Here is a 15,620-nt window from a genome sequence, read left to right on the forward strand (position 1 = left end):
GATGAATAAATGCATGGGTATATGTATAAACTTTGTGTGTACAATACAGTAGTAAAGCAGAAATACAAAAAACATCATAGAAAGAAAAGTATTTAGCCAGATGGAACAGTACAGTCCTTTTATCAAGATTATCAGGAGAAACTAAATCATGCCCTGAGTATAACAGGTCACTCATACTGAGGCATCCAACCAATAACCATCTATACAACAACAGTGAATATAGCAAAACTGATCGGCCGGTTCATCTACAGGTCATATTCAAAAACATTGCAAAAGTCTGCAATAACGTATTAAAATGGGAAGATGAAAACATTTGCATAAAATGACACTTCCATTTAGAATTCAAGTAATGCCTTTTTACAATTGCAATGAATATGAACTTAAAATAAGGAATAGTGTCATTACTGTTAACCAGCACTTAACCCATTATGTATGGAATAAATCCAATAGCAAATTAAGTTTCCACAATTATTTTCCAAACTGAAAATCTTTTATAGTTTGCTAACTTCATCTAACAAGCACTTTTTTTTCATAAAAAGACATGTTACAAAAAACAAGATACAAAAAAATTTGAATTCATTGGTACAAAATGGCCATTACATTTGAACCTAGTTACATAATACCCCTTTAACGTTGACCCTTTTTGTTTTGGGAGGTAAGTGACCTGCACTGACCAACAACAAGCAAAATCCCATAAAGCTGAATGAGAACTGACAGCAGCATCACACAGATCCAGCACCCAGCTGTCCATAACCTCATTCTTAGACTGCTTTTCTGGCTTAACCATCCCAGTGAAACAAACAAGATGATCCACGTCATGTAGAAAGGTCCGATGAAGTCAACTACAATACAGGGCATAAACTCATGAAGCTGCTGTTTATGAAAAACGAAGGGAAAGAAAGCCATTGGAAAAAGCTCAATTTTCTCGCTCCACATCCGTCCATCTCAATCCGAGTCACTCTTCTCGTCCTTCACCAGTAGTTTTTTCCCACGTTTGGGTTCAGGAGGTTGGCATTCCTTCTCCTTCTTGTTCTTGGACAGCCTAGAAAAATTGAAGAATAGTGAATTGTTTAAAATGTTGATTAAGATACTGATTAATATCACTGTTTAAAGCACGGGTGGGCATTCCTGGTCCTGTAGGGCCACAGTCCAGCAAAGTTCAGCTTCAACCCTAATCAAACACATCTGAAAATATTTTCCAAGTCATCCTGCAGCTTTTGATTAGATTTTTCAGCTGTGTTTGGTTGGAGCTAAACTTGGCAGGACAGTGGCCTTCCAGGACCAGGAATGCCCACCCCTCGTTTAAAGGCTGTAGTCGCTTTTACTTTTTGGCCAAAGGGTTTGAATGCAGGGCTAAAAACATCAGGCACATGCCAACTGTCCAGCGCTTCATCAACTAAGCGATTTTGTACGATATGCCGGTTTATGGTTGTTGTGGTATTTGTCCTGCCCCTCCGCTACATGATTAGACGGCTAAGTGAAAAGTGACATTGACGAGCTAAGTGTAAAATGAGAAAGGTGAAGATTTTTCAACTCGAAAACATATTCATGCCACCGCCGTAAACACCTTGGTGTACCCTCCCCAGTGTTGAAATTAAAAAAACAATATTTCCCATTGCTATGGATTGTGAGCCTGTCTGTAAAATCCAGCCTAAAGTTTCATAATCTAACTATGAGATGTGCAGCATCAAACTTTGATTTAAATCATTGATTTCATGGCCTTAGTCAATATTAACGATATCAAGGTTATTTTTCTCAGAATCTTATCTACTAGGGCTGCACAATGTGAGGAAAAGTTGCGATGTGCGGTGACATTGTTTAATGTTGCGATTAATATTTTAAATTTTTTTCATGTTTCAGGGGCCATTCACAAAACGCTAGACACGTAGGTTGTTGTCACATGACCTGCACGCTGCGCTTGTGTCATTCTTTAAAGTTAAAATGTTTTTGAAAAGCCTGGAAAAAACGAGCGTGTCGCATCGCCTGCGAGTCGCGACGCTTCCAGAGCGCACATACTGCACGCCTGCATTTGAAATAATGAACTTAAGGCGCGCAATAGACGCAATATGTGAATCACCGCTTCCACAGTACCTGTGTTTTGCGGCGTCATCTCTCCTAAATCCAAAATAATTCCATGATATAGGTGAAGTGCTGTTCTTTTTCACCACAAGGTCTTCGTCTGACAACACATTTTTCTCACTCTTCTCTCCTTTCTCCACCATCGTTTTTGCTAACAGGCACAGCGTCGCAACTGACACCTCACAAATCAATCTGAGCGTAGCTGACTTGGGGGTTCCCCTGATTGGCCTAATAGCATGAACGCGTAAACCATCCGTGTGTCCCAAACTGCCAACTTCCATACTATATAGTATGCAAAGAGAGCGAGAAGTAGTGCTTTTCGCCTACTATATAGTATGGAAGTATGCTGTTTGGGACGCAGTGCATGTCTTCAGGACTAAACGTGATAGGTCAAACGTTTATTACAGGTGCTTACCGTTTTCCCTTCATTCATCGCGTCAAGGCTGTCTGTTGCGATGTGTTCATCGCGTGAGTTCATATCGCGATGACGATGAAAATTCGATGTATCGTTCAGCCCTATTATTTACATTATGTAAAATTATGTTATAGACAACAGTAAATCACTAAAATATGACTTTAGCTGGGATTTTACAGACTAAATCACAATTGATGAGAGCTGAATCTGAAAAGTTAGATGTGTGTAAGCTGCGGTTATAGGACGAAACTTACAATTTTTGCCGGTACTTGTCGATGTCAGATGGGGGCACCATGTCACTCAGTTCCAAACCGTCATTTATTTTTTTCAGCATTTCATACCTCTCTTTACCCCGCACCTGCATGAAGACAGAGAACAGAGTCAGGCTAACACATGGTGAAAAGTTGCACTGACAAATTAACACATTTTCAGTATTTGATTTATTCCCATTTACCACCACTGTTTGGTTTATTACTCTTAAGGGTGGTTTCCCAGACAGGGATTAGTTTAAGCTAGGACTAGACTTTAGTTTAATAAGGAAATATAACTAGTTTTAACAAAGATGCCTTACTAAAATCTTTTTATTTTGAGGCAAAACAAAGGGCACTGATGTATTTTAAGATATCAGTGCAAGTGTTTTTCAGTTTGGAGAGCTCCTACATTTATTTTAATTTATGACTAGTCTAATCCCTGTCTGGGAAACTGCCCCTTATGAGTGTTTGTACATTCAAGAAATCACCTGGAGAGTATAAATCTCTTCATCACTGCTGGTATTCAGTTTAGCCTTCTTGCTTCCCTCAGCTCGAGGAATTGATGAAGTTGTTTCCTTAATGCCTGCAACATTTAAGATCACATGCATTAATGTAGAGTAATCTTAAAACATGCACAATCTAAACCAGATAAAACCCATAGCCTTTAAAGCAGAGGTCCCCAACCACCGGGTCGCGACCCAGTACTGGGTCGTGGACAAGTTGCCACCGGGTCGCAAGAACGTCCCGAAAAAATTTGTATAATAGCCACGTAATAGCTTAATCGGGTATTTTGTACTGTAAGAGCCGACTTCAAATAACATCAATCATTTCCACTTTTGAACAGAGCCGCGCTGTCTCTCTTTTTCTCCGCCTCTCTCTCTCTACCAGCGCATCAGCGATCACATTGCTGTCATTAGAGTTTGAGCATACAGTACTTCTAAAACAAAATCGATCAAAGAATAGACCTTTCTCACAACTTCCGTATTTATGACCGGAAATACGCAATCGTCGCGGAAATCTACTTCCTCCGCAGTCAAGGCAATGTAAAAAGCCGTATCTGTTTCATCAATTCCCTGTTGATGGTGAAGTTATACAGAAGTGGATTCAGGCTATTCGGCGAGACTTATAATGTGTCGTTTTAGTTAACAGTTCAGTAACAGTTAGACTCGCTCTCTACTTACCTAGAAATTTATGGACAAATTCTTCATGGAAAAAGTTTTCCTCCATTAATCGTGTCACATCAGCAAATGTAATATTTGGCAAATCAGTTAACGAAGTTTTGTAGACTCTTTGATCCATTTTAAACTTGCCCGGGTTTATGTTTTTCTAGTGTGTTGACGCTTGACAGGAACTCCGCTTACACGACGATTACGTATTTCCGGTTACTGTGAGAAAGGTCTATTGCGGAGGTATGACTTTATGAATCATTTGCAAATGTACGTCGCAATGATGTACATATGCGGAGACGTTCAAATGTGTGACAGCGCAAATGACGGAAAAGTAATTATTTTATTCTTCTTTAAAACAACTTCAGAATTATCCATCGATCGTAGCACCATGATCAAAATAAACTATTAGGCTAATAATATTTTAACGGCTACACTTTTAACGTAGGTTTGAAAGGAACCTAAACTTGTCAATCATCATTAATCATGGTAAACGCGTCTCCGTGTCTCTGCGCCCAGCCGCAATTCTTCTGGCATCTCTCCTCCTTCACTGCATTTTTCTTCTCTTCTGTTACTTGGAATTGTGTCTCGAGCCCGACCAAGATTCGAGCTGCCTTCGAGAACAGCAAGCCAAGTTCGTTTAGGTTCCATTAATTATTAAGACTAAACGGGCAGGCAAACTAGTAAAAACAATGAAAGTAAAAAACAATCCGCCAAAATATGGTTTTACACGTCTATAGAAAATATACTACAGCCTAAATAAAGCAATTATTAATTTTCCTAATGCATGGTTGTTATCTTTACTTCCGTTTAAAACATAAATTTCGAAAAGGAGGATTTTCAGCACGTTTGAACAGCAACTCAGCGACCCCAAACCCCCCCCCCCCCCCTCAATCTCACCCCCCGGTCTGCAAATTTTTTTTAAAGCTGAAACCGGTCCGTGGTGAAAAAAAGGTTGGGGACCCCTGCTTTAAAAGGACACTCCACTTTTTTGAAAAGATGCTCACTTTCCAGCTCCCATAGGGTTAAACTTGAGATTTTTACAGTTTTGGAATCCATTCAGCCAATTTTGGGTCTAGTGGTACCACTTTTAGCCTAGCTTAGCATAAACCATTGAATCTGATTAGACCATTAGCATAGCGATTAAAAATGACTAAAGAGAATGAGAGTATAGTTCCTAGTCAAAAAAAGTGGAGTGACCTTTTAAGTCAGACATAAACCTAACTCAGAAAACAACAGCACACAAACATATACTTACTGCGTTTGGTGGTCGAGGGGGTCTTGTCCGAGGGTTTGGGTTCCTGCTCTTTCCTCAAGTTGCTTTCTTCTGTTTTTCTGTCCCTGCCTGGACACGCACACACACGTACCTCGAAAGACCGACGGCCCAGCAACTGTCCGCTACGATTTAAACACAAGGCAGATTTGATGTTCCCTGCCATCTAAACTGGAACCGAAATACAAACAGAAAACCCAAACATGCACTACTTACTCAGGGGTCTCCAAAGTGATGATAGTGAGAATGGGCCGGCGGTTCATGCCTCCCATGCAGCTACTATTGCACATGAAATTGTACAGTACTGTGGTATACTCTGCACCAACCTGCGAAAAAAATTACCATTATGATCTCTTCGACTCTTTACATTTTTTCCTATGCATTTTGTTTTTGAAACAAACAATCTAAATGTTATAAGAGCTCGAAAGATTCAGACCGACCTGTGGAGGTTCATATGGCACCATCACACTGTGTCTCGACGTGACGTCGTCTTCCTTGTAAAAAGCCTGCACGTTTCCCTCCACGCGTATTAGGTGACCTTGGGGAGCGAATCCTGAGCAAAGAGTTAAACATACTTATTAAACTCTTTTGCTTTACAACATGAATGAGACCACTGACAGATCTTTTCAAGTATTTTCTGACCAGTGTATACAATAGTTTAAAGAGTATGTTGTGTCTTTTCATACCATCAGTGTCATTGGTCCTCTCGTGGTGTGGGCACCGACGGACCACCTCAGCCACATGCTCGGACTTCTTATATATGGCTGTGGCTCTGAGCAGTGAGCCATGGGGAGGAGCAGTCTTCACCACCATCCGAACGGGACACGTCTTCGCCAGTTGACAAAAGAGCTTATTCAGGTCTGAGGAGTACTGCGGTCAGACAAAAATAAAGAAACAAAAATTTGAATTCAAGGGATAGGTTCAAGGGACAGGATGTACAACCTTGTCATTTAGTAAGGTTATTGAAAATATATGAACATGAAAATATATAGCAACAAAATAAAAGTTAAACCTGACTAACTCAGACAGCATTCCTTCATGGACCGAGACAATGCATGCAAGACTGACCACGGAGAAACACAAAGATCATAATGGCCCACAAATGAACCCCAAGCAGGAGGAGAAGCTTACTGTTGTAAACGGTGTGGCCATCTTCCTATATAAAACTTTACAGCGATACATACTGCTCACATTCAACAGCCATTTGGGCACCCCTAAGTAAGGGTAACTTATTTACCTAAATAATTTAACTGTGGTCTTTATAAAAAGATGAATTTAATAAATTAACAAATATTTACATAAAAGGTTTAAAGTAAGTATGACACTAGGAGTCAATTTTGCCCTGATCTATTGACATATAGGTCTTTGTATCATTAATACATCCTGCAAGCATTTATGTCATCACTCTCCAGAAAAAAGCACGGATGAAAAATGGCTGGATCAGTGACGTACATATAGATATATTAATTTAATTTTCATATGACCTTTCTGCAGCCTCCCCAGAGAAAGACACAGCACATCATCCTATCGCTGGCTCCGCCCACTGGCGTTCAGTGACTGAACTTCAGTCAGGGCAGCCATTCAAAGGGATCTGAAGGAGTAGTTGTTTACACTCATGACAAGATTGTAATAACAGTAAGATTGCGATGCCAAACAGACATTGTGCTGTTGCGGTCTGCAGAAAACAAGCATCTTTGCAGGGCTTCTGAAGGATCCCGACATCAGAGAGAAATGGATGTCATATCAGCGCTGACCTATGGGCCGGCCTACTACTGGTTTGAACTAAATGAAAATCCAGCAAACTGCAAATAACGCATTTTATTTAACTACCATTTCATCACAGAGAATGACCCATTAATATATATTTATACACACAAAAGCATATTGTATTGATAATCTGTTTTCATAGTTGCTGGCAATTAGTGCATTATTTAGGGTGCAATACTCTGTTTAAAGGGGACATTTCACAAGACTTTTTTTAAGATGTAAAATAATTTTTTGGTGTCCCAAGAGTGTGTATGTGAAGTTTTAGCTCAAAATACCATATAGATAATTTATCATAACTAGGGATGTTAACAATTAATCGATCTTCGATTAATGGTCGATAAGAAATAAATCGATAAAACTTAACGATTGTCGAAAATGCAAGATCATGCACGTTCATGCAGCACCTGTATAAAATTAAGCAAGCGCGCAAAAGTTAAACTAGCCATGATCACAACGACGCTCAAAGCCAACACACACCTGGGCTTTTTAACATCATGTGAGATGAGTCTGGCTGCCAAAGCAACAAAATGACATCCTGAGTGGATCTGAGAGGGTCCGATACAGAAAATGCAAATACGCTTAGGATACTGAAAGCAAAGACCCTGTTCAAGGAAGCCTGGGAAATTAGCATAGCAACACTGCTAACGGTGGTATACACAGGGAGGAAGACCAAAAGCCGTTTTTTATTAACAAATTAAAATGTAATCTTAAATTCTGTCAAGAAACGTAACTGACTGTAAACTGTAACTGACTGTGAACTCTCTGAACGCCCGCAACATATATCACTCATAATATAATAATATCATAATATAAGCATCTTTGCTGAAAGTACGCCGCAGGTCTAAGCTGATGTGATGAAGAGAAAAGTGCCCTTCGTGTGCTTCTTGGATATAATTACAACAAACAGTGTATCAACGACTCGGAAAGTGAGGTGAACAACTAGAAAAATAACAACTGATGATAATGAAACTTATTTTGACATGTTAAGGACGCATGTACTTTCATGCCACTGTTGCAGAGTGCCCATGTAAGGAAAGTTATACACTGTGTCTTTTAGTCATTATATTTCATTACGAAATAAGTTTAAATTGATGATTTTATCAAAACACCAACTACATGGACTCATTTAACAATCCCACTAGCATGTTATTTAGACAAAATAAAATCTTTTAATTTACACGAGGAAGCTGTCGTTTTTACGCACACTTTTATGGCGTTGGCTATTTCGTATATGCCACTGCAGTAAAGGCTTATTGTACTATTACTGTTAACGATTATTTGATTGATCGATCATTAATTTAAACAATCATCGAATATGTAAAATTGCATAAATTGACATCCCTAATTATAACATGCTAAAATTGCCACTTTGTGAGCAAAAATGTGTCCTTTTAAATGGAAATGAGCTGATCTCTGCACTAAATTGCAGTGCTGTGGTTGGATAATGCCGATTAAGGGGCGGAATTATTATAAGATGATCCCCTTCTGACATCACAAGGGGAGCCAACTTCCAATTACCTACTTTTTCACATGCTTGCAGACAATAGTTTACCAAGTTACTGGGTTGTTCTTGTTCACATTTTCTAGGTTGATAGAAGTACTGGGACCCAATTACAGCAATTAAACATGGAAAAAGCTAGATTTACATGATACGTCTCCTTTAAAAGAATAAAAACAATGTGGTGGTGGTGGTGGTTGTACACACTAGCTGTGAACTTTAGTGTTTATAGTGAAACTGCACAGTAGCAACAACAAGTAGGCTGTCAATCATAGAAATTGGCCGGACACCGAGCCAAGCCGAACGTTCTTAAAGGGGAAACACAAAAACCAGTTTTAATCAGAGGACGAAATACAGGGCGGAAAAAGGCCATAATTACTTAAAAGTGTATGTTTTTCAGCAAAAAATTAGGGTAATATTATAAGTACACCTACGAAAACTTTATAAAAAGAAACATGTCACGACCCCTTTAACAATGCTGACAACATGCTAACAGTTTCTGTAATGGAGTCACTACATTGATTCGTCCCCTTTTTAAGCACTACTTACAAATATGTGATAAATTTACTGACTTTGGCAATAAACCTTATGGCAGACTAGTCAAATTTGATCTTTTTTTGGAATAACACACAATACAGATGTACAAAAAGCTGATTTTCTAATCAATAACTTCACATGGGGACATTCACATTTTTGTACATACATATTTAACACATTCAAAATGTATCCATTACTCCGGAAAAGAAAACTATAGCATTAAAATAAATCATACAAAATAATGAAAATATATGTTTTGAATAACCAAACAGGTAAAAAATAAAGGTTAGCAAACATCCACACAATTAACCACACAACTGAGAAGCCAACAAAAAGACAACTAAATTTAGATACACATTATAAGTTTAAATCTATTTATTTGTCAGATTATTTTGTAGTTTATAAATTGTTATTTCCTTCTTACCCTCTGGGTCATATCCTGTCCTTTAGTTTCTCACAGGATCTGAAACGCATCAGTTTGACTATCTCTCACCTATCCCACTATAAACCTATCTGTTCTTAAACTCCAGTCGTGTTTTACAGGTCCCACTTCTCCCTCCAATGGTTAAAATGAAAATTTTAGGATTCCAAAAAAGTCTTATGTCTTGACTGGAGTTTGTGCTTTTGTACAACCAGACACTCCCTTCCCCCCACATCTCTATGAGGACAAGTTCAGACATGTTCACACTAACACTGTCTTGATCATACAAAATTACAAATCTTGCTCTTTAAATTAAATGAATCAAGGCACAAAGAGAAAACAATGAAAATTAATTAAGACATCCTGCATTACACATTTTATTAATAGCTGCTCTAAATATATCAGAGTCAGAGATGTTATACCTGCTAAACATGACTTAGAGACTTGACCAGCTAGTTATATGACTCATTATTACGTAAGAAAAGCTTATTTGACGATGCACAAAGGTTGCAAGGATAGAGAGACACCTCTTTCCAGATATATCACAGACAAAAGAGTGTTCAACAGTATAAGCATGTTAAACTACATTAAAAAAATCACGACCTCATAACTTTTCCAAATGTATTCTGTTTGCTCCTCGTAACTAATGTTTAAATCTGTTTTTCTAGCGCATTAACTAAATATTTTCCAGAAAAGGTGGGGACTTAAAAGTTCTAAAACAAAAAGCGCAACAGGAGAAAGAAGATAAAGAAATCAGAGGGGGGTGGGTGGCGGCGGGGCGGCACTTTTTTAACCTTGTCGCTGCCGGGAAACTTTTTAGCGCTTTGTGTAAGAACATGCCCATTCATGTCTTCAGTTCATGTTTGACGAAAAATTTGATTACTTATTTGCCGGCTCTAATAGTTAAATCGACAAACTGAATGACTACAACAGTTATCTTGAACTTGATTTGCGAACACACAAATGATGGGATGTCAGAAGTATTATTCAGGAGAGGAAAAGATCCAGAGGTTAAGAATGAATGAAGTCTCGTGGTATCCTGGCAACATTACGATTCGGCGCGCACTAGAAGAAGTCTCTACAGTACCTCAGGTACACCATTAATGACCACATTCTGGCAACTTTAACTTTATCACTCTCTCTCTCTCTCTCATAAATACATACATACATACATAGCCAACCAGAGGCTGGGATTAAGCAAATTTTAAGCAATAGTATTTGATGCACGTATAATACATGCCAAAAGCATTCTGTAATACCATCATCTTTTTTTTTTACTTAGGTGGTGTTTAGAGGCTTTTGCATTTAAGCTGCTCAAATATTTAATATTGAACAGTGTGCACATGGCTTAATGTAATGTAAGAATATGTGATGTAATTTGTGGTATACAAGAGTGATCAAACGCTTTGACTTTTAACATAAAACAGCACTGTGAGTATGCATGAGTATGTGTGGAGACGTGAGATTGCATGCAATTTTTTACTCACTGTGCAGGTAACAGATTTGGCAGTGCCTGATTGTGGGAATTCCAGCTTGAAGCCATGTTCTCCTGGATAGTCGGTGGATACCGGGACAGTGGACGTTGGCGGGGAGGTGGATGGCTGGGGCTGTTCGGTTGGCACGTTATCAAAAATATTTTGGTCGAATGAGTTCGGAAGGTACTGCTTTCAAAAACATAAGCCATAAAAATTATAAATAAGCATTTTAATCTTAAATGCATTGAGTATGCATGTATGTATGTATGGGTATGTGCATAACACTGAAACAATACCTCATCGTAGGGTTCCCAGAAGCCGACACCTGGTGTTTCAATAGCCTCTGACCTGAAACAAATTAAGAAGAAAAAGAAAAGAAGGCATTTGAACTTTAAATACAATGCATGTTGATGAGCAATGGTAATTATTCAATGGATGTGTCTCGACCAAACAAATACAAATAAATGCATACATGACTAATATCATTTAAAAACCCATTCCCACAGGGTGTAAAATGATGACAAGGACCTGACAGAAAACTTCCTGCATTCACATAAGACCGAGGACATTGCAGGACAAACGATAACTGATAATCGTCCTGGACAGGTGATGCAAACTTACATGAGGTTCTGGCTCCAGAGCGCAGCAAATTCTTGGCTATCTGTATTTTCCGCCATGGTCTTTCTTGTTCTGTTTAAGGTTCGCACGATTACAGACAAGAAACAAAACTGTAGTCAGCTAAACACAGGAGTAAAGGGTAATAATACGATATTACGACAAACACCTCAGTTAAGAAAGCAATTTGTACACAACTGACGTAGCCGCGCGATTTATTACGTGAAATACATTACTAAGCTCAAACACTTTTCCAAATTCAATGGCGAAGAATATCAAGGACATGTACGAATTGCTGTCAAACTCGTTTGAAAAATTCGTGCAAATAAACTCGCGATTTTACCGCTTGGCTATATCGCTAGCTAAGTTAGCTAATTTATTTCACTGGCTAATCATACAGACCAATTTACGTTTAGATAACCAAAAAGTTAACGTTTTGACCTCGTTGTCTTAAATGTCTGAAACATACGACAACTTGTTTAAATATAAAAATGACATTGAATTAAAATGTCCTAAGGCTAGCTAGCAAAGGGGCTCTGTGAGAATCACTGACGTTCCAGTAACGTTTACTGCTCAGGCCGCTCCACTTAACGTTAATTCATTAGTTTTACGCTTAAAATTACGGTCAAAATAAATTATTTAAAACCCATTTTCCGTACTGACAGCATCAGCCCGTTAAAATACTAGTATTATAAACAAAAATATTTAAGCATGTTATACTATTGTGCTACAAATACTAACTTTAATACACGATAACCCTACCGTTCCGAAACAAACCCGATTTTCGGCGTTAACATATTACGAATCAACATAAGCTAAATGTCTTTCCTTTACCATATGGTATAAAAAATCTGACCTCCTCTACCAAACTGGTTGTATTGATATTCCAATGCGACTCTCGCTGCTACGATTATTTTCCCCACACACCGACCAAAACAACACAACAGAAAAGTTAATTTCCTGTTAAACCCAAAGCAAAGGCCACGCGTTTGAGGGGATTTCCCTACAGGAGGAGCCTGTCTACGTCAGCGTCACATGACGGACAGCGTAAAAGAATAAAATGTAATAAATTGCTAAAAACATAATTAATTATTTTTATACACATTATAATTTTTCTTTGTTTTTCTTATTTACTTTGACGGGTATATAAACAAATACCGACTATGAATTTAAATAAGCGGAATCGGGTGAGGAAGTCGTTTTGAAGTGTCTATTTCTTTCCGTTGCATCTTGCAACAGAGAACACGCTCGGTGTGCGTAAAATATGTTTTTACTTAATCTCATTTATGTGAATTATATTTCGTAAAAGAAATATATTAATTTCTTGTCAGAAAATAAAGACTCGTAATGTGAAGAAGAAGAAGAAGAAGGGAGATCGATTGATTTTAAACGGCAATATACATCAAAACCCTCTGAATATCATAGAGTGGAATAAACCACCAAGTGCAAATTCTTTATTAAGATGCATAAAAGTTACAAAATGAAGCCTAAAATGTAATTTGTTTATCACACCACATGTAAATTCTTCATCACAGCCTTTGAATTGTTGTGATTGTTACACATGATGAGTTATAAAACTATATGTGAAACTTTTGACCAGTCAGTTAGTCCCCACATCAGTTACATAATGGAAAACGAGGCCATTCATGTCTGAAACATCACTCAGAGTGAAAATGATGTTATGACATGGGAGTTACATTTCAGCAAATATGAGATGCTATATGAACAGATTTTTACATTCAGGTTATATAGGTGTTTTCATTGTTTTACACATAGTTATGAGAACAGAATACAAGCATGTGCAAATATTGCATTTTAAAGGAAATAGAGCAATTTTTGTATAAACTGTGAGTAAAGCACTACGAAGAATAAGAGACAATGAAAATGAAAATATTTTTATTTGATTAACATGATTTTTCTGTCCATATAATACACAGCAGGAATGGAACCAGAACTCAGAAAAGGTAGGTTGGACTTATTTTATATTTTTTAATTACATTTTCACATAAGACTGCTTTTATCTAAAAATGAAAAAGACCAGCCACAATGCAAATGGAAATGTAATTTATCACAGAAATCTAGTCAAGTTATCATTTCTAGTAAAAAAACAGTTTATTATATCTCTGAGGTTAGTCATGTAAGAAATAATTGACGAAGGCCTGAAATTATTCGAAAATAATGGTGGTAATGTGGCACAACAATTATTTTATATAAATAATTTAATGGACCAGAGTCAATTGTCTCGCTTATAACATGGTTAGCACCAACATTGCTCTGGGGGTTATTTTTTAAGATATTTGACAGGTTAGGTTTTTGTTTTACAGAAAAATAATCAACACCTGTGTAAGATTTCTCAACCAAAGTAAAATTAATGTAATGTTCTGAATTAGTTATAAATATTTGTGTGGTAGTGAAGAGTAATATATATATATATATATATATATATATATATATATTAGAAGATTTCACTATTCAAGTAGTTTAATTCACACCTTACACTGCCAACACAGACAACCAGAAGTCTTTGTACTTGATAGGGCAAGTTTTTTTAAAGAAAAATGAGACAGCCGACTTAACATATTACATGTGTAACATGTGCACAGTATAAAGAAATGAATTCATTGATTAAATATTATGAGTAATTTGCCTTTATATTTTTCACCGCAGCATCATCACAATAGGTTTACATGTGTTTGTGTGCTGTGATTTGTTTTGTCCAAAAAATTTAAAGTTGCTAGATGTTATCAACAAATAAACATAAGATAACCAATTTTTTTCTTCAGATGCTGCTTCAAGTAAGAGAGAAAGGAAAGCTTATGGGTGTGTATGAGTGAGAGAGAAAAATCTAGAACAGTTAACTAGAAACCACTCGAGTTTAATGTCTCGAAAGATTTAATGTCTTTTTGTTAAAACAAAAATGTGAGAATAATGCAAAATTCACATCATATTTCACATTTATTTTGTTTAGGAATTCCTATTAAAGTACTTTAAAAGTAAAATCAGCAAATAAACTCTTTAATGTGGATCATTACATTAAGCTTTTGGCCTTTTGTTAATCTTCTAACACGGTTTTAAAGATAAAATACAATCAGAAATATGTAGTACTAAAACTATAACATACTTTTTCTTACTTTCTTCGAGTGATTAAATTTGCAGGATATCTTTGTAATTAATAACATGAACTTCGTATGTCTGTTTGCAGTATATTTAGAAAAAAATGAATCTAGCTTGACTGTATTAATTGTAATACATCGTATTTGTTCAACTTTAGGCTCATTAAACACAATGTATTGGTTTTTTGTATAATTTAAAAAAAAAGAATACACTTGATGCCATCTTAGTGTTTCCTTATTAATCTTCTCTCCCAGTGTAATTTTTGCTTGCAAGTGACATACTAGTGTAAAGTTTAACACTGGTACTAGTATGACTTTAAAATATAAAGGAAAATATTCGATCTCATAATATATAAAAATCAAAAGAAATAAAAAGGGAAGAAAATCTGCATATCTTCAGCATATTCTTAAAATGGCTGACTCTAATCTAAGACATCCCTGGACAACACAAATGATCCATAATGCATTTATAATCAGAAATTTATAACATGCCGATTTACAGAATTACTTAAAATCCTAATATTTTCGAAAAAGTACTGAGATTAAACTCTGCGTTTGCTCGTGTCTCATCACAGTTCCTATCTATCAAGCACATGCCACTTAGCATTTAGCTGCAAGGCACCTCTGCACAAGAACACAATATAAAAACAACACTACATTTCGAAATTGCTTAACGAAACGTCGTCGTTAAAAATATAATACTCGATTTGGTGATTTACAAGCACATTTATGTATAACTAATACAGGTCAACTACCTTGTCACCCACCTGCTGTCAAAGTTTGGAGCTTCGGTCCCATAACTTGGAATAAATGTCTCAAATCCTGAATATGAAGTCGAAGGATACGCAGGTTCCATTTCGTAAGTTAGTCGTCGAATAACGGTGCGCAAATATTGTTAAAATTGATCAGTTTGAGACAGAAAAGGCGGCTACATGAATATTTGCTGTGAACTTCAAATAAGAAGCAAAAACGTCATTAAAGGGGGGCCGATGGACGACCAATAGATTTCG

At 37.0% G+C, this 15,620-nt stretch overlaps 1 protein-coding gene across 6 annotated transcripts; it reads right to left on the reverse strand.

Annotated features, from left to right (window-relative positions):
- Positions 1–855: 855 nt before the first annotated feature.
- Positions 856–12,507, reverse strand: tp53 (tumor protein p53). 6 transcript variants are annotated; one of them, XM_065250462.2, is made up of 11 exons: positions 12,354–12,507; positions 11,504–11,572; positions 11,179–11,230; positions 10,895–11,068; positions 5,871–6,054; positions 5,625–5,737; positions 5,401–5,510; positions 5,170–5,309; positions 3,234–3,328; positions 2,749–2,852; positions 856–1,042 (listed from the first exon to the last, which is right to left on the reverse strand). In XM_065250462.2, the coding sequence occupies exons 2-11, from the start codon at positions 11,557–11,559 to the stop codon at positions 946–948; spliced, it is 1,125 nt and encodes a 374-aa protein (XP_065106534.1). In that variant the 5' UTR covers positions 11,560–11,572; positions 12,354–12,507; the 3' UTR covers positions 856–945. The 6 variants fall into 6 exon arrangements, with proteins under 6 accessions (XP_065106534.1, XP_065106532.1, XP_065106533.1 ...); XM_065250460.2 differs by having other exon boundaries at positions 10,895–11,071; XM_065250461.2 differs by having other exon boundaries at positions 10,895–11,071; positions 12,332–12,467.
- Positions 12,508–15,620: the final 3,113 nt, after the last annotated feature.

The sequence above is a fragment of the Paramisgurnus dabryanus genome, chromosome 5, assembly GCF_030506205.2.
Source record: "Paramisgurnus dabryanus chromosome 5, PD_genome_1.1, whole genome shotgun sequence".
NCBI lineage: Eukaryota > Metazoa > Chordata > Actinopteri > Cypriniformes > Cobitidae > Paramisgurnus > Paramisgurnus dabryanus.